This window comes from Bombina bombina, chromosome 2, assembly GCF_027579735.1.
Source record: "Bombina bombina isolate aBomBom1 chromosome 2, aBomBom1.pri, whole genome shotgun sequence".
NCBI lineage: Eukaryota > Metazoa > Chordata > Amphibia > Anura > Bombinatoridae > Bombina > Bombina bombina.
Genome location: NC_069500.1, coordinates 602,356,011 through 602,378,312, shown reverse-complemented (window position 1 = coordinate 602,378,312; position 22,302 = coordinate 602,356,011). Strand labels below are relative to the sequence as shown.

The 22,302-nt window shown below is 39.7% G+C and overlaps 1 protein-coding gene across 3 annotated transcripts in view; it reads right to left on the bottom strand.

Moving 5' to 3' along the window:
- The window catches only part of PTAR1 (protein prenyltransferase alpha subunit repeat containing 1), a 211,915-nt gene that overhangs the window by 135,391 nt on the left and 54,222 nt on the right, over positions 1–22,302 (bottom strand). For all 3 annotated transcript variants that reach the window (XM_053702517.1, XM_053702516.1, XM_053702518.1), the window contains exon 3: positions 10,536–10,602. In XM_053702517.1, coding sequence (XP_053558492.1) covers positions 10,536–10,602 — 67 coding nt within the window. The remainder of the gene's footprint in view (positions 1–10,535; positions 10,603–22,302) is intronic.

Here is a 22,302-nt window from a genome sequence, read left to right as displayed (position 1 = left end):
GGTAATGCCGTTTGGGATGAAGAATGCCCCAGCTACATTCCAGCGCTTGGTGGATAGGCTCCTGGATGGCTTCCAGAGTTTTGCTTGCGCCTACCTGGACGACATAGCGATCCACAGTGAGTCCTGGGAGGACCACTTAGCTCATGTAGGAATGGTTCTGGATCAGATCCGGGCTGCTGGCCTGACTCTGAAGCCAGAAAAATGTCACTTTGGGATGGCCGAGGTACAGTACCTGGGTCACCGGGTGGGGTGTGGAAAGCAGCGACCAGAGCCGGCCAAGATAGAAGCTGTCGCCAATTGGCCCACCCCCATCACTAAGACTCAGGTCCTAGCCTTCCTGGGCACGGCAGGGTACTATAGACGGTTCGTACCAGACTACAGCACACTTGCCAAACCCCTGACTGACTTGACCAAGAAGAACTTACCTCGACAGGTCCTGTGGTCTCCCCACTGTGAAACGGCTTTCCAGGCTCTCAAAAATGCTCTAATTAACGCTCCTGTCTTGGCGGCCCCAGCCCTTAACAAACGTTTTATCGTCCATACAGATGCTTCCATGTTTGGGCTGGGAGCCGTCCTCAGCCAAGTAGGCGAAGATGGAGGGGAGCATCCAGTTGCCTACATCAGCCGGAAGCTCCTGCCCCGCGAAGTCAGCTATGCAGCGGTCGAAAAGGAGTGTTTGGCTTTGGTGTGGGCATTAAAGAAATTGACTCCCTATTTATATGGGCAGGAGTTCACTCTGGTCACCGACCATAACCCGTTGGTGTGGCTGAACCGGGTCTCTGGAGATAACGGCAGGCTATTACGTTGGAGCTTATCGTTGCAACCCTTCAATTTCACCATTACTTACAGACCTGGGAAACAGAATGGCAACGCCGACGGGTTGTCCAGACAAACCGACCTCAGCCCCGCATAACCAGCGGTCTGGACAGCCTTAGTCTGCCCCGAAAAGGGGTCAGACCGTGTCTGCCAGAGTGTTCCACAGAAAGGGAGCACTGTTACAGAAGCATTAGTTATTTTGTTGTGAAGAGCTTATTTCCCAGCAGCAATGCCTGAACCAGCAAGCCAGCGCCTAAGAAGGGCTCCAAGAAAACCGTAACAAGTATCATTTCATAAAGAGTTAACTTTTTTCAGCTTTTAGAAACTATTGCCTAAATACACATTTGCTGGCTTCAGCTCTAAGTTTAGAGATAACCAATCCCATTGTCTAATCACCTCCGGAGCCAGACTGCTAATTGATAAGATGAACTTGTAAACTTGTTATCTTAAGTACTGTAATCCTATTGTGGCCTGTCAAAGGACAGTGCTCTCTATCTAAATGTGTGATGGGGGATTTTGTGCTTCCCCCCCTCTCCCCCTGGGAGTGCCCTGTGTGCATGTAACCTTAATAAAAAGCAGGCTGGGCATCCCAGTCCTGAGTTCTTGTTTGACCCTCAATCGCAGCGTTGACTCGTTTTTGTGGGCAGAAGGGTATCCTAGCTGTACTGCAGCTAAGGGAGATTATTCTATATTTGCGAGACTCATATAGAATACTATGGAAAGCAGCTTCTCCCCTCTTTAGCAATAGGGATCCAGGCTACTAAGCGGTCCATCTCTCAGCGAGACTAAGGGTAACCGTAACAAATACATTTATCAGGTAAGCATAAATTATGTTTTCTCTTGTTAAGTGTATTCAGTCCACGGGTCATCCATTACTTATGGGATACCAATACCAAAGCTTAAGTACACGGATGAAGGGAGGGACAAGGCAGGAACATTAAACAGAAGGAACCACTGCCTGTAGAACCTTTCTCCCAAAAACAGCCTCCGAAGAAGCAAAAGTGTCAAATTTGTAAAATTTGGAAAAAGTATGAAGTGAAGACCAAGTTGCAGCCTTGCAAATCTGTTCAACAGAGGCCTCATTTTTAAAGGCCCAAGTGGAAGCCACAGCTCTAGTGGAATGAGCTGTAATTCTTTCAGGAGGCTGCTGTCCAGCAGTCTCATAGGCTAAACGTATTATTCTCCGAAGCCAAAAAGAGAGAGAGGTAGCCGAAGCCTTTTGACCTCTCCTCTGTCCAGAGTAAACGACAAACAGGGAAGAAGTTTGTCGAAAATCTTTAGTTGCCTGTAAGTAGAACTTCAGGGCACGGACCACGTCTAGATTATGCAAAAGACGTTCCTTCTTTGAAGAAGGATTAGGACACAATGATGGAACAACAATCTCTTGATTGATATTCCTGTTAGAAACAACCTTAGGCAAAAACCCAGGTTTAGTACGCAGGACTACCTTATCTGAATGAAAGATCAGATAAGGAGAATCACAATGTAAGGCAGATAACTCCGAGACTCTTCGAGCCGAGGAAATAGCCATCAAAAACAGAACTTTCCAAGATAAAAGCTTAATATCAATGGAATGAAGGGGTTCAAACGGAACACCCTGAAGAACTTTAAGAACCAAGTTTAAGCTCCACGGAGGAGCAACAGCCTTAAACACAGGCTTAATCCTAGCCAAAGCCTGACAAAAAGCCTGGACGTCTGGATTCCCTGCCAGACGCTTGTGTAAAAGAATAGACAGAGCAGAAATCTGTCCCTTTAGTGAACTAGCGGATAAGCCCTTTTCTAAACCCTCTTGTAGAAAAGACAATATCCTAGGAATCCTAACCTTACTCCATGAGTAACTCTTGGATTCACACCAATATAAATATTTACGCCATATCTTATGGTAAATTTTTCTGGTAACAGGTTTCTGAGCCTGTATCAATGTATCAATAACCGAATCCGAAAACCCACGCTTTGATAGAATCAAGCGTTCAATCTCCAAGCAGTCAGCCTCAGAGAAATTAGGTTTGGATGGTTGAAAGGACCCTGAATTAGAAGGTCCTGCCTCAGAGGTAGAGACCATGGTGGACAGGACGACATGTCCACTAGGTCTGCATACCAGGTCCTGCGTGGCCACGCAGGCGCTATCAGAATCACTGATGCTCTCTCCTGTTTGATCCTGGCAATCATTCGAGGTAGCAACGGAAAAGGTGGAAACACATAAGCTATGTTGAAAACCCAAGGGGCTGCAAGTGCATCTACCAGCACCGCTCCTGGGTCCCTGGACCTGGATCCGTAACGAGGAAGCTTGGCGTTCTGGCGAGATGCCATAAGATCCAGATCCGGTTTGCCCCAACGACGAATCAGTTGAGCAAATACCTCCGGGTGTAGTTCCCACTCCCCCGGATGAAAAGTCTGGCGACTTAGAAAATCCGCTTCCCAGTTCTCCACACCTGGGATGTAGATCGCTGACAGGTGGCTAGAGTGTGACTCTACCCAGCGAATTATCTTCGAGACTTCCAACATCGCTAGGGAACTCCTGGTTCCCCCTTGATGATTGATGTAAGCCACAGTCGTGATGTTGTCCGACTGAAACCTGATGAACCTCAGTGTTGCTAACTGAGGCCAAGCTAGAAGAGCATTGAATATTGCTCTTAATTCTAGAATGTTGATTGGTAGGAGTTTCTCCTCCTGAGTCCACGATCCCTGAGCCTTCAGGGAGTTCCAGACTGCTCCCCAGCCTAGAAGGCTGGCATCTGTTGTTACAATCGTCCAATCTGGTCTGCGAAAGGTCATTCCTTCGGACAGATAAACCCGTGACAACCACCAGAGAAGAGAATCTCTGGTCTCCTGGTCCAGATTTAGCAAAGGGGACAGATCTGAGTAATCCCCATTCCACTGACTTAGCATGCATAGTTGCAGCGGTCTGAGATGCAGGCGCGCAAATGGCACTATGTCCATTGCCGCGACCATCAAGCCGATTACTTCCATACACTGAGCTACTGATGGGCTTGGAATGGAGTGAAGGGCACGGCAAGCATTGAGAATCTTTGATAACCTGGACTCCGTCAGGTAAATCTTCATCTCTACAGAATCTATAAGAGTCCCTAGAAAAGGAACCCTTGTGAGCGGTAACCGAGAACTCTTTTCCACGTTCACTTTCAACCCATGCGACCTCAGAAATGCTAGAACTATCTCTGTATGAGACTTTGCATTTTGAAAACTTGACGCTTGAATCAGAATGTCGTCTAGGTACGGAGCCACCGCTATGCCTCGTGGTCTTAGTACCGCCAGAAGTGAGCCCAGAACCTTTGTAAAAATTCTCGGGGCCGTAGCTAACCCGAAGGGAAGAGCTACAAACTGGTAATGCCTGTCTAGAAAGGCAAATCTTAGGTACCGATAATGATCTTTGTGAATCGGTATGTGAAGGTAGGCATGATTTAAGTCCACTGTGGTCATATATTGACCCTCTTGGATCATGGGCAGGATGGTCCGAATGGTTTCCTTCTTGAACGATGGAACCCTTAGGAATTTGTTTAAGATTTTTAAGTCTAAGATTGGTCTGAAGGTTCCCTCTTTTTTGGGAACCACAAATAGATTTGAGTAAAACCCTTGTCCTCGTTCCGTTCGCGGAACTGGGTGGATCACTCCCATCACTAAGAGGTCTTGTACACATTGTAGAAATGCCTCTTTCTTTACTAGGTTTGTTGATAACCTTGACAGATGAAACCTCCCTTGTGGAGGAGAAGTTTTGAAATCCAGAAGGTATCCCTGAGATATAATCTCCAACGTCCAGGGATCCTGTACATCTCTTGCCCAGGCCTGGGCGAAGAGAGAAAGTCTGCCCCCCACTAGATCCGTCTCCGGAGAGGGGGCCCTGTCTTCATGCTGTCTTAGGGGCGGAAGTAGGCTTTCTGGCCTGCTTGCCCTTGTTCCATGACTGGTTGCCTTTCCAACCCTGTCTGTAACGAGCAGTAGTTCCTTCCTGTTTTGGAGCGGAGGAAGTTGATGCTGCTCCTGCCTTGAAGTTACGAAAGGCACGAAAATTAGACTGTTTGGACTTTGATTTGGCCCTGTCCTGAGGAAGGGTGTGGCCCTTACCTCCTGTAATGTCAGCAATAATTTCCTTCAAGCCGGGCCCGAATAAGGTCTGCCCTTTGAAAGGAATGTTAAGTAGTTTAGACTTAGAAGTTACATCTGCTGACCAGGATTTAAGCCATAGCCCCCTGCGCGCCTGTATGGCGAATCCGGAATTTTTAGCCGTAAGTTTGGTTAAATGCACTACGGCATCCGAAACAAATGCATTAGCCAGTTTAAGCGTTCTAACTTTGCTCAAAGTCTCATCCAATGGTGCTGTGCGAATCGCCTCTTCCAGAGACTCAAACCAAACCAGAATGCCGCTGCAGCCGTGACAGGCGCAATGCATGCAAGAGGCTGCAATATAAAACCTTGTTGAACAAACATTTTCTTAAGGTAACCCTCTAATTTTTTATCCATTGGATCTGAGAAAGCACAGCTATCCTCCACCGGGATAGTGGTACGCTTGGCTAAAGTAGAAACTGCTCCCTCCACCTTAGGGACCGTCTGCCATAAGTCTCGTGTGGTGGCGTCTATAGGGAACATTTTTCTAAATATCGGAGGAGGGGAAAAGGGCACACCAGGTCTATCCCACTCCTTACTAATAATTTCTGTAAGCCTTTTTGGTATAGGAAAAACGTCAGTACATACCGGTACCGCATAGTATCTATCCAACCTACATAATTTCTCTGGGATTGCCACCGTGTCGCAATCATTCAGAGCCGCTAACACCTCCCCTAGTAACACGCGGAGGTTCTCAAGCTTAAATTTAAAATTTCTGAATCCGTTCTCCCCGGATCAGAACCGTCACCGACAGAATGAAGCTCACCGTCCTCATGTTCTGCAAATTGTGACGCAGTATCAGACATGGCTCTCGTGTCATCAGCGCGCTCTGTCCTTAACCCAGAGCTATCGCGCTTGCCTCTTAATTCGGGCATATTGTATAATACTTCTTTCATAACATTAGCCATATCATGTAAAGTGATTTGTAAGGGCCTTGATGTACTTGGCGCCTCAATCTTACGCACCTCCCGAGCGGGAGACGCAGGTACTGACACGTGAGGAGAGTTAGACGGCATAACTTCCCCCTCATTGTCTGGTGATAATTTCTTTATCGGTACAGATTGACTTTTATTCAAAGTAATATCAATACAATTGGTACACATATTTCTTTTGGGCTCCACATCGGCTTTTGAACATAATGAACAAGCAGATTCCTCTGTATCAGACATGTTTAAACAGACTAGCAATGAAGCTAGCAAGCTTGGAAATCACTTTCAATAAGTTTACAAGCAATATAAAAAACGCTGTAGCGCTTTTAAAAACACAGTTGAATAACAAAGAAAACTAATTCAGTTATAGTCAACAATTCTTAACGAGAAATGTATTAATTAGCAGAGGATTGCACCCATTAGCAAAAGGATGATTAACCCCTCAATACCCAAAAACGGATATCAAATTAAGATTTAACGCTTTTATCACAGTCAAACACACTGTCACAGAACTGCTGTGACTGATTACCTCCCTCAAAAACGAATTTTGAAGACCCCTGAGCTCTCTAGAGACGTCCTGGATCAAGGAGGAAGAAACAGGAAGACTGTGCTAGAATTTTAACTGCGCAACAAGGCGCTAAAACAAGGTCCCTCCCACTCATATTACAACAGTGGGAGACCTGATATAACGGTTTCTATGCAGAAAATACGTTAGCCATGTGGAAAAAAAATCATGCCCAAAAAGATTTATCACCAAAGTACCTCACAAAACGAATAACATGCCAGTAAACGTTTTAAAAACAACATTTTGAATGTCATGCAAAGTTATCACTAAGCCTGCTACCAGTCGCTTCCACTGCAGATAAGGCTTAAACATTATTTCTGTATTAACAGTATTTTCTCAGTCAAATTCTAGTCCCTAGAAAATAACTCAACTGCGCATACATTTATCAGCCTGATACCAGTCGCTACTACTGCATTTAAGGCTGTACTTACATCATATGGGTAACAGCAGTATTTTCTTAGTCAATTCCATTCCCAGAAAATAATGTACTGCACATACCTCATTTGCGGGGGACCCCGCATGCTATTCCCCTCTTTCTGAAGTTACCCTACTCCTCAGAATGTCGAGAACAGCCAGCAGATCTTAGTTACGTCTGCTAAGATCATAGAAAAACGCAGGCAGATTCTTCTCCAAATACTGCCTGAGATACAAAAAACGGCACACTCCGGTGTCATTTTAAAATAACAAACTTTTGATTGAAGAATAATTAAGTAAAAACTCCAACTCCTCTCGCAACCTCCTTCTTTGTTGAGGGTTGCAAGAGAATGACTGGGTATGACATGTGAGGGGAGGAGCTATATAGCAGCTCTGCTTGGGTGATCCTCTTGCAACTTCCTGTTGGGAAAGAGAATATATCCCATAAGTAATGGATGACCCGTGGACTGAACACACTTAACAAGAGAAAAGAAGCTCAACTTATTTTTAATTTCAAGACATTGTACCGTAAAGGCCTAAATAATGAACTAGACCTCTTTTTTATATTAAATAAATCCACCTCTTATTATGGTACCCATGCAATACAACACTTTGTCTCTTTCTCAATAGGATTTCCCGTAGTTAGGGATTACTATTTTGGTATAGGTTGTATCCTTAGATATTTCACCTTGTATAGTTAGTCACGAATATTATTTTGTTAACATCCAAGTTAAATTTCACAATAGAGACCACATTATGTCATATTCATTATGCTTGCACTATGCACTTTATGATGTACCAGACCCTAACTATGTCTGGTAAATTAAACTATTTTAAATGTTTATCTTATTTTTTTGTAACTAGTCTCATGTTTGTATTTATTTTACCTACACATTAGTATGTTTAATTTAGTGATATATAACCCTTAAAAAAGTAACATTTAAAAAAAAATGGTTTTATTATGATTAATATTGATATGTGCAATTTCCTCTAAGGATTTTTTTACATCATAAATGTAATATGTTCTATAAATCTATTATGGTTCTGTAAAAATAACACCTATGTAGGACATTTGAACACCATTTTCATATATACCACCTTAAATAATTGGCAGATAAGGTTTTGAAAATAACCCACCAATCAGTCAAACAAAGCAACCTCGGGAATGGATAATAGACTAAGCAATCAAAAACATGAATAAAGGATAAGGGTATATAAAAGAGTCAGAAGTCAGTTAGCGATCATCTTGATAAAGGCAGGTACGCTGCCGAAACGCGTAGATTTTGATAACCAACTTCTTGGATAAAGGTTAATATAGAAGCAGGACAGGTGCAAGTTACACTTTGTGATATTACGAGTGTTAACTACATTCTTAAATACCCTGTTGTGGCGCTTCTATCCACAAACAGAATCCCACTCTACAATACAATTCCTATACAGCGAGCTAGACAGGAACTACAGCTGAACTACAGCTAAGCTAACCCGTTGAGGAGCCCGACTGCACTGTAAAACCTGGGATTACGATTTGTCATATCAATAAGTAACATTGTATTGAAGCAAATCTTACAGAGGAAACTGCTCATGAATAACCCCGTCTGATTGGTCGACCGAGGGTCACGTGACCAGAGAGTCTACAATCACGACTGACGAGCCGCATACAAACTAACCGAGAATATCAAGGTACTTTGCAGCTGTGCACAGCGAAGATATATATATATATATATATATATATATATCTGAGTATTTTATTCACTACTTCAAGGACTCAGCACATATTGTTAAAGACGGTATAATACCGATTTCTGAGCCCCGCTATACTATTGGTCTCTGATCCGCACTCACTCACTTATAGGCTATTTGTCCTTATTTTTTAGGTGTTCAGCAGAACTTTATTTTTTAATATAAGTAATCTGTATGTTATTTTATTTATTTATGTGAATTCATTTTTGTCATTTGATGCCGGCATCTTTAATATATGTTTAATTTTTCTATAAAGATTTTACTCTTATATCCATTGTGTACTATTTTTAATATCTAACAGTTTAATATTTACATCCACATATATCACTGATTTTAGGAGTGTTTTGTAAATTTGCAATTTTGATACAGTTAGCTCTTTTTTGAGCGCTTACTCTACTTCTCTAAACAATATCAGGACCAAGCCACCTCAACCAAAGTATATCTATGAATTGGAATTTAACCACTGAATCCCATATGGAACTCCATATGCAGGGAAAAAAATAATCATGTTTAGCCTTCATGGTGTAATGGATCTTTTCCAGGGAGAGGGTATAAGAAACCATATTTACTCAGATTTAGGAGCTGCCGGCTTCTTCCAGTACCTCAGTATCATCAACTTGTCATCAAAATGAAAAGGGGTAGTTTCAATTTGCAGGAAATACAAATATTCCCATTCATAAGGATTATTAAGACATTGCTTCGCAATGGGCAAGTAAGCATCACTTGCATAGTGCCCAAGACCAATGACCAAAAGACTTGGATTATGAGACACTTTTACCAGTTCTGCAATAAGGTGCCCCCTCACCACATCCCCTCCAGCAGCTATCCGTACAAAAAAGACAAATATGATGAAGGCGCTGCAGGGTAACATACCACTGAATAATAAATGTAATATTGGTTTCTACTGTATTGTGGAAATAGAAGACGTATGGGTAGCTAGGAATATCTTTCTCAGAGTTTAATCCAGGAGGGAAATGTTCCGGTCCGCCTCCCATTTATTCACATAGAAGGGATTATTAGAGTTCAAAGCTTGTGTTAATAATTTGTAGCAAATTGATAATATTACACTATATTTATTATTACATAAACTTTCAAAAAGGTGTGAAGGATCTACTAAAGTATTCTTTATGTGTGTCTTATTATATAATTCATTGTTTGAAAATATCACAAGTATTGAGATGGTTAATGGAATTCTGCTTTGATAGTGTTAAAGTCGTTCAAGCCATTAGCATACAAAAAACAGGTAAATTGCAATAATTAAAAGGTGAACTATGAATTTCTACTAGTTTACAAGGGTTCTTATAAGGGAATAAGGAATTTCCTATTGTAGAGATCTGTATTCTGGATTTATTTATTCTATCCTGGTCTATACAGAATTCTTTTTTACCTCTTTAGTGGCGCTGATTTGTAGGTTTAGCATTTTCATAAACCTAAATTCGACTTGGGTCTGCTGAGTTCCAAAATTTGTGTTCTGAAGTACTCTTGGCTATCCCTTGTTTTTAAATGATATAATATTGCATTATAGTATATTATATAAATTAAACAAATAAAATAAATTGCTGCAGCACTACAGGTAATTTAAGTTATTTTAGTACAAGCAAGAAAAAATGGCAACATTTTGGGCAGAACCCCTACTCAAGCCAAGTACTCATATACATATAAACATGTTTTTTGTTTGTTTTTTATGAGAAAGATGTAACTGTTATTGTGTCAATAAATTTGTTTTTATGCCCAAACATGTGGAGTGGCATACAACATTGTTTTCTATGCTATGCTAATTATTTTCTGTTCAAGAGAAAAAACCCAGCAAATGTATATTTCAGTCATGCTTTGTGATTACTGATTCAGCAGATATGTGAATTTAAATGTATTCTTTGAATTTATTGGGTCACTAACAAACTGACAAACTTCCCTAGCGGAATAGTTTTAACAACTTAGTGAGTGCACCATACCTCACATTCCATGCTGTGGTAAAGTCCGGGTTCAGGAGCAACAGAGTGCAGGTAACGTCGATAAGCTCTGCAAATAAATAACATTGCAGATTACACATTGAATTTATTAATAAAAGACTGGCAGTTACATTTTTATATCTAGGCTCATATGCTTGGATAAAACTCACCATTGCAAAACCTATAATGATGGGGGTGGGACAAAAACAAACAAATCACCTTTCACTATAAATGTGGCTCCCCTACTGACCAACCTTTGCTCTTAGAGCCTGATAATATAAAGCTATCGAATCTAGTGAGATTAAATAGATGTCACTTCTGTATTGTGATGCCCCTCAGAAACTTTTTTTAGAAATGCACATTTTAGCTTGAGAGTTTTTTAATTCACTATGCAGTATTCCAAATTTAAATGAGAGACATATACATTACAATATACTGATATAAAAGCCCCAAAAGATATGCATGGTTTCTCTCCATGCAGGCAAGTTTTTTCACCTTCAGAGCTTCAGTTATATCCAGAACAAGATAGACAATAGTAGAAGGTTAGGAAACCTGCTGAGAATTATTTAAATAAAATGAGCAAGCATATTGAAATGTCTATTTTGAATTGTTTCTAGTTATATTAGCTCATCCTGGCTAATACTCACCAGTGAAACAAATACAAACTGCACAGGATGCCTCCACATTGGAATGAGGTTTAGAGAGTAGATCGCTCCTTAGTCATGTTCACCTTGTGAAGAGCACAACTAAGGGGTCGATTTATCAAAGCCATTCTCCTTTAATTCCGTCCAGAATAGCGCATGCAACCTGATCTTCATATTCATCACAGCACGCTGCTCCTATAATTGCGCAAATGTGAAAGAAAATTCTTCGCACTCCGCTTGCATTCGCCTAGGCGCACGGGCGAGCTCCCGACAGGGCTAATGCACATTGGATACAGACGTAATTTTAGATGCAGACATAGAAATACGACTTGTTTGGAATTCATCATTGCTTTGCGCCGATAGGGAACTGAAATTTCGGCTTCAATTGCGTGTTGTATATTTCGCCATACAGACTGAGGCGAACACCATTATAATACATGCTTTTACATCTTGTGATGCAGTACTTTCTTCTTCTAACTACTTTTTTAAAGGCTCAGCGACAACAAGACTTATTGCAAGAAATTTGCGCTTCCACAGGCGCATATGAGTACCAACAGTTTTATATATACAGTATATATATATCGATATATTTATTTTTGTGATCTTCAATTATCAACATATGGCAATATCAGCACAGAAACATTATATAATATATATAAGCTAAATAGTTACCTAAAAAACGCTTTTTTAATAATCAAAACATTGCAGGCTAAATATTTATAGGGATGTACTGTGATAAATAGGGAGTAAATGCTTTTGCCGACAGGCGAAATTTATCATTATTACGCCCCAGCTCGCCTTCGCAAAGTTACTTCTATTTTTGTGATAAATTCAGGCGCACATGTGCGCTTCTACGGAGGCGAGCTGGGGCACAGTTACAGGCAAAGCACATACAGAGTTCGCCTAGCCTTTGATAAATCTAGCCCTAAGAGTTAAGAGAGGTAAAATGGGGAGGAACAGAAGTAGTCTTTTTCTGTACATCTGCCTCCCAGGAGTGGTCTATTACTGGTGTGTAGTAGCCAGGGACAGCCAAGATAAAAATACAATTTTAGAATTTTATTTTGTTACTGAGATGTTTTAAAGGGACATAAAAACCCAAATTTGTCATTCATGATTCAGATAGAGCATACAATATTAAACAATTTTCCTATTTACAGTGCATTCATAAAGTATTTAGCGTTATCCTAAAATTGTTTAAATAATTTTTTTCACATCAATCTACACTCCATACCCGATAATGACAAAGCAAAAAAAAAACAACAGATTTTTGATAAACTTTGCACATTTATTAAAAAGAAAACTGAATTATCACATGGATATAAGTATTCAGACCATTAAAGGGACATGAAACCCCAAATTTTTCTTTCATAATTCAGATAGAGAATACAATTTTAAACATTCCAATTTACGTCTATTATCTAATTTGCTTCATACTTTAGATATCCTTTGTTGAAGAAATAGCATTGCACATGGGTGAGCCAATCACACAAGGCATCTATTTCCAGCCGCCAATCAGCAGCTACAGAGTCTATTTAAATATGCTTTTCAACAAAGAATATCAAGAGACTGAAGCAAATTAGATAAAAGTACATTAGAAAGCTGCTTAAACTTGAATGCTCTTTCTAAATCATGAAAGAAAGAAAAATTGAGTTTCATGTCCCTTTAACTCTGTACATTGTTGAAGTTCCTTTGGCAGCAATTACAGACAAGCCATTTTGGGTAGTATGCAACAAGAATTGCACACCTGGATTTGGGGATTTTATGCCATTCTGGTCTGCAGACCCTCTCAAGCTCTGTCAGGTTGGATGGGGACTGTTGATTGGGTTCAAGTCCGGGATCTGGCTGGGCCACTCAAGGACATTCACAGAGTTGCCCCTAAGCCACCCTTGCTCTGTCTTGGCTGCAAGCTTAGGGCCATTGTCCTTTTGGAAGGTGAACCTCTGGCCTAGTCCGAGGTCCTGAACGCTCTGGACCAGGTTTTCATTAAGAAAATTTGCTGCGCTCAGCTTTCCCTCAACCCTGACCAGTCACTGACACTGAAAAACACCCCCATAGCATGATTCTACCACCATGCACACTGTTGGGATGGTACATAAATGTATTTTAGAGTCTGAAGAAGGGGGACCACCCCGAAACGTCACTTAATGTTAAAGTATCTTAAATCCAAAGAGTGCCTGATCGTTTGTGAAGTAAATATATATGTGTGTGTTATTTAGAATTTTTTAGTACATATAAAATCTTAATAATGATTAAAAATTATTATAGATTTAATATTTCAATAATGTGCCTTAAGATAACTAATTTTTCGGTTGAAACAAATAAAGGAGCTATCTACATGAAGTATCTTATACTTCATGAATGAAAGTCCCCTTTATTTGTTTTAATAGTCTATCCTAGCGTTTGTACAACGTTAGGATTGACTTTCACTTTAATATACTTTTTACCTCTGTGACTAACTTGTATCTAAGCCTTTTCTGACAGCCCCCTGATCACATGACTTTATTACCTATTTACTTGCATTTTAGCCAATTAGTGCGGTGTTGAGCACAACTTCACGGGTGTGAGCACAATGTTATCTATATGGCCCACATGAACTAGCAGTCTCCTGTTGTGAAAATAAAATAAAAAAGCATATGATAGTCTGTAGTGGCTTAGAAACAGGCAGAAATTTAGAGGTTTAAATTTTATAAAGTATATTAATATAACAATGTTGGTTGTGCAAAGCTGGGGAATGGATAGTAAAGGCGTTGTCTATCTTTTTTAAACAATAACAATTTTGGTGTAGACTGTCCCTTTAAGTAAATAAGTTTGTATATCTTTATTTAGGACATTTCTATTTAATTTTCCAATATTTATTATACTGTGTATTATACCGCACAAACTGTTACTTTTTTTAAAAAAATCTAGATTTTTTTTAATTCCAGTTGTCAAGATGTGATCGCCTGTAATCTATTAGACATGAGGACATAACACGAATACATGAGTTATAGAAACCGAAGGAAGAAAAATTATACAGATAATTGCTGTACTAATTTAGTATAACAGAAAGGTTTTCTCTACCTCTTACATCCTTGAGGACCGAGTTTTATACACACTTTCCTATGCAAACATTGTATATTATAAAAGGCCAGGTATGTTTGTCCGATGCCGTCATGCGCAGTAGAGACTGCAGCGCAAGACAAACCTACCTGGCCATAAGGAAGGATCAGTCAGTAAGGATCAGACAGCAGAGAGGGGAAACGCGTGCCCGTGGGGGGGGGGGGGGGGGTCGGAGCTGCACTACAGGAAAAAAAAAAGTTGAGAGCGGCAGGGAAGAGGAAGGAGGAAGACGGGATCCAAGTGAATGGGCTTTAGGACTAGTATTAATATAATCGCTTAATTCCTTTTTTCCATTTGCAACTTTAACAATTGCAAAATGAGATGACCACTGGTTAACAACATTACAGGGACAAAAAGAAAAAATGCTGTACTTTTTATTATTTATTTGCTGCTTGTGTGTAACTATGTGTTTACACCCTACAAACATGTTAAACACACAGTTAAACTTACCTCCAGAGCAGCAATTTTCAACTGGGACCAATCTGAACACATCTGGTGAGCCAATAACAAGAGGCAAATGTGTGTCCACAAAGTTAAACTTATCTCGTTTCCTCTCCAGGCTCTTCTGATCAGGTCTTCTTTTCAAAAGCAGTTTGCGGGCGGGCTACTTAACTAAAATGTAGCTCGCTCCCGCTACCAGGTAAGAGTGGGAGCGTGCTACATTTAGTTCAATAGCATGATCAGGCGAGCAGTGATTAGACAGTGCACCCGCGTAACGCTTTTGAAAAGTAGTCCTGGTCAGAAGAGTCTGAAGAGGAAACGAGGCAAGTTAAACTTTGGGGGCTAAAATCTCTCAAATCTTTTGATTTTTAAAGCCGTCGATAAGATAATGTTAGCAAAATATGTAACATTGTTTAAGTTTACTGTCCCTTTAAGCTAAAACTGCTTTTTAACAAAGGATACTGAGAGACTGTGGTAAATCTGAATTTATTTAATGCATTTTCCATTTGAATCATGAAAGTTTCATTTTGACTTTCATGCCTTACATTGTTGCTAATGTAAAACAGATTTAATAACAATACCAGTTAGTTAAGGCACTGATAGATTAATATGCTTCTTTCCCCCTTACAAATGCAGATATGGTTACATTATTTAGATGTCTTCTTTACACATGTGTCAAATGTGTAGCACTGCTGCATTTTGCAAAGAGAAAAACCCATATGAAAAATGAGGCTAGACATGGGCCACTTATGTACAAGCTGATGGCAGCTTATTGATTATGCAGCTACTAAAAGCATCTGAAGCCCATACCCATTCCCTTTCATGCCAGTTATTGCTCACAACCACAATGAAGACATGTAAACACTTTGTCTAGGAAGTAGATATCTGCTGCGTCACATTTAATGAATAAATGAAATATGTATGTGCAAACACATGCACGTGATAGCAGGTAAACATGATCTCTGCTGCATCACAATACACATAAACATTCTGTTTTGCTCTGTACCATAACAACAAGAATAACAGAATCAAATGTCACAGTTTTGATGTTGACACACAACTCTCATTATTAGTTATATCAGAAAAGTTAAAGGGATATTAAAGTGCAAAAAGAAAAATTCTCTAATATGTTAGAGCATTTTATTATTGCACTACTGCTACTATATAATTATGTGCTTAACTCCTACAAAAGAGATTAAATACATAGTTAAAGACAGCTTTAGAGCAGCAATGCACTATAGGGAGCAAACTGAAGACATGTTTGTAGCCGTTAATCACCAGCTAGCTCTCAGTAGTGCCTTTCCGCTGCTGAGGATATGTACATATTTTAAAAAATTATACCAAGAGAACAAAGTCAATTTGTTAAGAGCATTTAAAAGGTGGAGGGCGGAGCTAAGCCACAGCCATGGTCAGACGTCTATTGCAGAGGCTCTTATGATAATCCTCAGAATCTAACGAATAACTATATAATTATACCTCATTTTACAAAAAGACTCTCAAACATCAGCTGCGGAACAGATTATATGTAGGATCCTGCTAATAAAGCCGTAATCTTACCTCTAAAAGACATGCTCTGATCGAGACGGATTTTACCACCATCCCCCCCCCCCCCCGGCTTCCTATTGTGCCGGGTAACCGCCGAGATACATGATGGAGGAGTTTTACTCACACGTAGCCGCTTTGTTGGAGGAATTAGGTCGCAAAGCTGAAAGAAGGCTTAATGACCCTGACCACCTTCGGACATACAAGCCTTCAAGATGGAGCCAGCCTACCCACAGTGCATAATACTAACCCTTTGGTGCCGATTACCGACCTCAATATTGTATAAAAATGTGTATTTGTGGATCTAAGAAAAAAATGCCTAACAATAACAGTCAATTTAAAATGTCCAATTTATTTCAAAATTAATAACCTATTCTTTTTATTTTTCAGGCATCTGACAAGTGCATGTGTAGTTGGTGCTGTAAATTGTGTCATATGTTTTTGTGCACTCAGCAAGAGGCATACTGAATATGGAGCATACTGTATTTATATAAATATGGGACAACAATAATCAAATGCAACTTTAAAGGCATCTTCTAAAATATTATGAGAAATATATCATATCTAGTCTTGAAATACTCAGGATAAATAGTATGATATAATCCAATACACATGGAACATATGACTTATTAATACTAGAAAATATAACAGAACAAAATCCAAATAAATATACTGCTGGGTTTATCAGGGCATATCAGACTTTGTAAACCCTTAGGCAGTATATCTTCTAACTTCTGCACCAGTTTCAACATATTTAGACTTTTTCTTTTGCTGTCTTTCATTAGCAGTTTGTAGAAATCTATTTGTAATGAGACAGATGCTGTTAGACATTTGCCAGCTCTTACTAAACCTCGCAGCCGGGTAAGACATTAAAATATCATTATGACTTGCTCAAGGAAATTCTTGTTATTGTCAGAAGACATTTTTCTGTTTTCCAAAGTGGCCTCAATTTGCTCCACGTCTGTCACAATTATTGCAATGTACCCTGCACTATTTTACATTTAGGACATGGGCTTCTAACATCTTAATTAAGTAATAAACGTTATGCTTTATCATAAAACCTCCCATATTTTTTCATTGTTTAAAAAGAAAAAAAAAAATGCACAATACAAATTAAAAACAAAATTAGAACAAAAATTGACAAATTTGCTTGAAATTTAGGAGCCCCAATGGAAGTATTAACTCCTTGGCTACAAGTAAAGAAAAGTACCGTGACCTACTTGCAATTTTGCCAGTTCTGAATCCATGCCAGACCTGACCAATGGCCCCTACCACCTCTTAAAGTAATCAAAGAGAAAAGGGACAGTCTGTCTTTTTCAAAGATGGCCGCCATTCTACCCCCCCCCCCCACCTGCAATGCGAGTGAGAGGGTAGAATGGACTGTGGCAACTGTATATGTTGTTCCCTACTCAGAGGAACTAGGAAAAAGGTTATAAACAATGCTCATTGCTGCCCATTAGCATTATTGATTCATGTATATGTGAGAATGTACAGACCAAGAAAGACACCCACATAGGATCTCATCTGATCTCCTGTATCCTACACCTTCATCTGTACATGTTTGGTGCTAAAAAAAAGAAAAATACTGGATGGAAAAATTAGGTCCCTTAGCAATAGGTTGGGCATGCCCGAGTTTCAGCTAAATTAAAGGGGACACTGACATTCCTTAATGTCTTAATTTCTAGAGAGTGTATTCTACAGAATGTATTGCGATTAAATGTTCTTCTGTCCACATGTTAATCTAAAAATCTGTCCAAAAACATTCTACTGAGATTATGCACACAGAGTAATGACATTATGGTTAATTATGCATTTTAAAAGCTTTGCGGAGTAACATTAGGAAATTAAGATCTTCCACAAAAAAAGGTAAAATGGGCAGATGAACAACTACTATAATGCAATGTAAAAAAAAAAAAAAAAACATAATTTATGTAAGAACTTACCTGATAAATTCATTTCTTTCATATTAGCAAGAGTCCATGAGCTAGTGACGTATGGGATATACATTCCTACTAGGAGGGGCAAAGTTTCCCAAACCTTAAAATGCCTATAAATACACCCCTCACCACACCCACAATTCAGTTTAACGAATAGCCAAGAAGTGGGGTGATAAGAAAAAAGTGCGAAAGCATATAAAATAAGGAATTGGAATAATTGTGCTTTATACAAAAAAATCATAACCACCACAAAAAAGGGCGGGCCTCATGGACTCTTGCTAATATGAAAGAAATGAATTTATCAGGTAAGTTCTTACATAAATTATGTTTTCTTTCATGTAATTAGCAAGAGTCCATGAGCTAGTGATGTATGGGATAATGACTACCCAAGATGTGGATCTTTCCACGCAAGAGTCACTAGAGAGGGAGGGATAAAATAAAGACAGCCAATTCCTGCTGAAAATAATCCACACCCAAAATAAAGTTTAATGAAAAACATAAACAGAAGATTCAAACTGAAACCGCTGCCTGAAGTACTTTTCTACCAAAAACTGCTTCAGAAGAAGAAAATACATCAAAATGGTAGAATTTAGTAAAAGTATGCAAAGAGGACCAAGTTGCTGCTTTGCAAATCTGATCAACCGAAGCTTCATTCCTAAACGCCCAGGAAGTAGAAACTGACCTAGTAGAATGAGCTGTAATCCTTTGAGGCGGAGTTTTACCCGACTCGACATAGGCATGATGAATTAAAGATTTCAACCAAGATGCCAAAGAAATGGCAGAAGCTTTCTGGCCTTTTCTAGAACCGGAAAAGATAACAAATAGACTAGAAGTCTTTCGGAAAGACTTAGTAGCTTCAACATAATATTTCAAGGCTCTAACAACATCCAAAGAATGCAACAATTTCTCCTTAGAATTCTTAGGATTAGGACATAATGAAGGAACCACAATTTCTCTACTAATGTTGTTGGAATTCACAACCTTAGGTAAAAATTCAAAAGAAGTTCGCAACACCGCCTTATCCTGATGAAAAATCAGAAAAGGAGACTCACAAGAAAGAGCAGATAATTCAGAGACTCTTCTGGCAGAAGAGATCGCCAAAAGGAACAAAACTTTCCAAGAAAGTAATTTAATGTCCAATGAATGCATAGGTTCAAACGGAGGAGCTTGAAGAGCCCCCAGAACCAAATTCAAACTCCAAGGAGGAGAAATTGACTTAATGACAGGTTTTATACGAACCAAAGCTTGTACAAAACAATGAATATCAGGAAGATTAGCAATCTTTCTGTGAAAAAGAACAGAAAGAGCAGAGATTTGTCCTTTCAAAGAACTTGCGGATAAACCTTTATCTAAACCATCCTGAAGAAACTGTAAAATTCTCGGAATTCTAAAAGAATGCCAAGAAAAATGATGAGAAAGACACCAAGAAATATAAGTCTTCCAGACTCTATAATATATCTCTCTGGATACAGATTTACGAGCCTGTAACATAGTATTAATCACAGAGTCAGAGAAACCTCTTTGACCAAGAATCAAGCGTTCAATCTCCATACCTTTAAATTTAAGGATTTGAGATCCTGATGGAAAAAAGGACCTTGCGACAGAAGGTCTGGTCTTAGCGGAAGAGTCCACAGATGGCAAGAGGCCATCCGAACAAGATCCGCATACCAAAACCTGTGAGGCCATGCCGGAGCTACCAGCAGAACAAACGAGCATTCCTTCAGAATTTTGGAGATTACTCTTGGAAGAATAACTAGAGGCGGAAAGATATAGGCAGGATGATACTTCCAAGGAAGTGATAATGCATCCACTGCTTCCGCCTGAGGATCCCGGGATCTGGACAGATACCTGGGAAGTTTCTTGTTTAGATGAGACGCCATCAGATCCATTTCTGGAAGCTCCCACATTTAAACAATCTGAAGAAATACCTCTGGGTGAAGAGACCATTCGCCCGGATGCAACGTTTGGCGACTGAGATAATCCGCTTCCCAATTGTCTATACCTGGGATATGAACCGCAGAGATTAGACAGGAGCTGGATTCCGCCCAAACCAGAATTCGAGATACTTCTTTCATAGCCAGAGGACTGTGAGTCCCTCCTTGATGATTGATGTATGCCACAGATGTGACATTGTCTGTCTGAAAACAAATGAACGATTCTCTCTTCAGAAGAGGCCAAGACTGAAGAGCTCTGAAAATTGCACGGAGTTCCAAAATATTGATCGGTAATCTCACCTCCTGAGATTCCCAAACTCCTTGTGCCGTCAGAGATCCCCACACAGCTCCCCAACCTGTGAGACTTGCATCTGTTGAAATTACAGTCCAGGTCGGAAGAACAAAAGAAGCCCCCTGAATTAAACGATGGTGATCTGTCCACCACGTTAGAGAGTGTCGTACAATCGGTTTTAAAGATATTAATTGAGATATCTTTGTGTAATCCCTGCACCATTGATTCAGCATACAGAGCTGAAGAGGTCGCATGTGAAAACGAGCAAAGGGGATCGCGTCCGATGCAGCAGTCATAAGACCTAGAATTTCCATGCATAAGGCTACCGAAGGGAATGATTGTGACTGAAGGTTTCGACAAGCTGAAATCAATTTTAGACGTCTCTTGTCTGTCAAAGACAGAGTCATGGACACTGAATCTATCTGGAAACCCAGAAAGGTTACCCTTGTCTGAGGAATCAATGAACTTTTTAGTGAATTGATCCTCCAACCATGATCTTGAAGAAACAACACAAGTCGATTCGTATGAGATTCTGCTAAATGTAAAGACTGAGCAAGTACCAAGATATCGTCCAAATAAGGAAATACCACAATACCCTGTTCTCTGATTACAGACAGAAGGGCACCGAGAACCTTTGTAAAAATTCTTGGAGCTGTAGCTAGGCCGAACGGCAGAGCCACAAACTGGTAATGCTTGTCCAGAAAAGAGAATCTCAGGAACTGATAATGATCTGGATGAATCGGAATATGCAGATATGCATCCTGTAAATCTATTGTGGACATATAATGCCCTTGCTGAACAAAAGGCAAGATAGTCCTTACAGTTACCATTTTGAACGTTGGTATCCTTACATAACGATTCAATATTTTTAGATCCAGAACTGGTCTGAAGGAATTCTCCTTCTTTGGTACAATGAAGAGATTTGAATAAAACCCCAGCCCCTGTTCCAGAACTGGAACTGGCATAATTACTCCAGCCAACTCTAGATCTGAAACACATTTCAGAAATGCTTGAGCTTTCACTGGATTTACTGGGACACGGGAAAGAAAAAATCTCTTTGCAGGAGGTCTTATCTTGAAACCAATTCTGTACCCTTCTGAAACAATGTTCTGAATCCAAAGATTGTGAACAGAATTGATCCAAATTTCTTTGAAAAAACGTAACCTGCCCCCTACCAGCTTAGCTGGAATGAGGGCCGCACCTTCATGTGGACTTAGAAGCTGGCTTTGCTTTTCTAGAAGGCTTGGATTTATTCCAGACTGGAGATGGTTTCCAAACTGAAACTGCTCCTGAGGATGAAGGATCAGGCTTTTGTTCTTTGTTGAAACGAAAGGAACGAAAACTATTATTAGCCCTGTTTTTACCCTTAGATTTTTTATCCTGTGGTAAAAAAGTTCCTTTCCCACCAGTAACAGTTGAGATAATAGAATCCAACTGAGAACCAAATAATTTGTTACCCTGGAAAGAAATGGAAAGTAGAGTTGATTTAGAAGACATATCAGCATTCCAAGTTTTAAGCCATAAAGCTCTTCTAGCTAAAATAGCTAGAGACATAAACCTGACATCAACTCTGATAATATCAAAAATGGCATCACAGATAAAATTATTAGCATGTTGAAGAAGAATAATATTATGAGAATCATGATCTGTTACTTGTTGCGCTAAAGTTTCCAACCAAAAAGTTGAAGCTGCAGCAACATCAGCCAATGATATAGCAGGTCTAAGAAGATTACCTGAACACAGATAAGCTTTTCTTAGAAAGGATTCAATTTTCCTATCTAAAGGATCCTTAAAGGAAGTACCATCTGACGTAGGAATAGTAGTACGTTTAGCAAGGGTAGAAATAGCCCCATCTACTTTAGGGATTTTGTCCCAAAATTC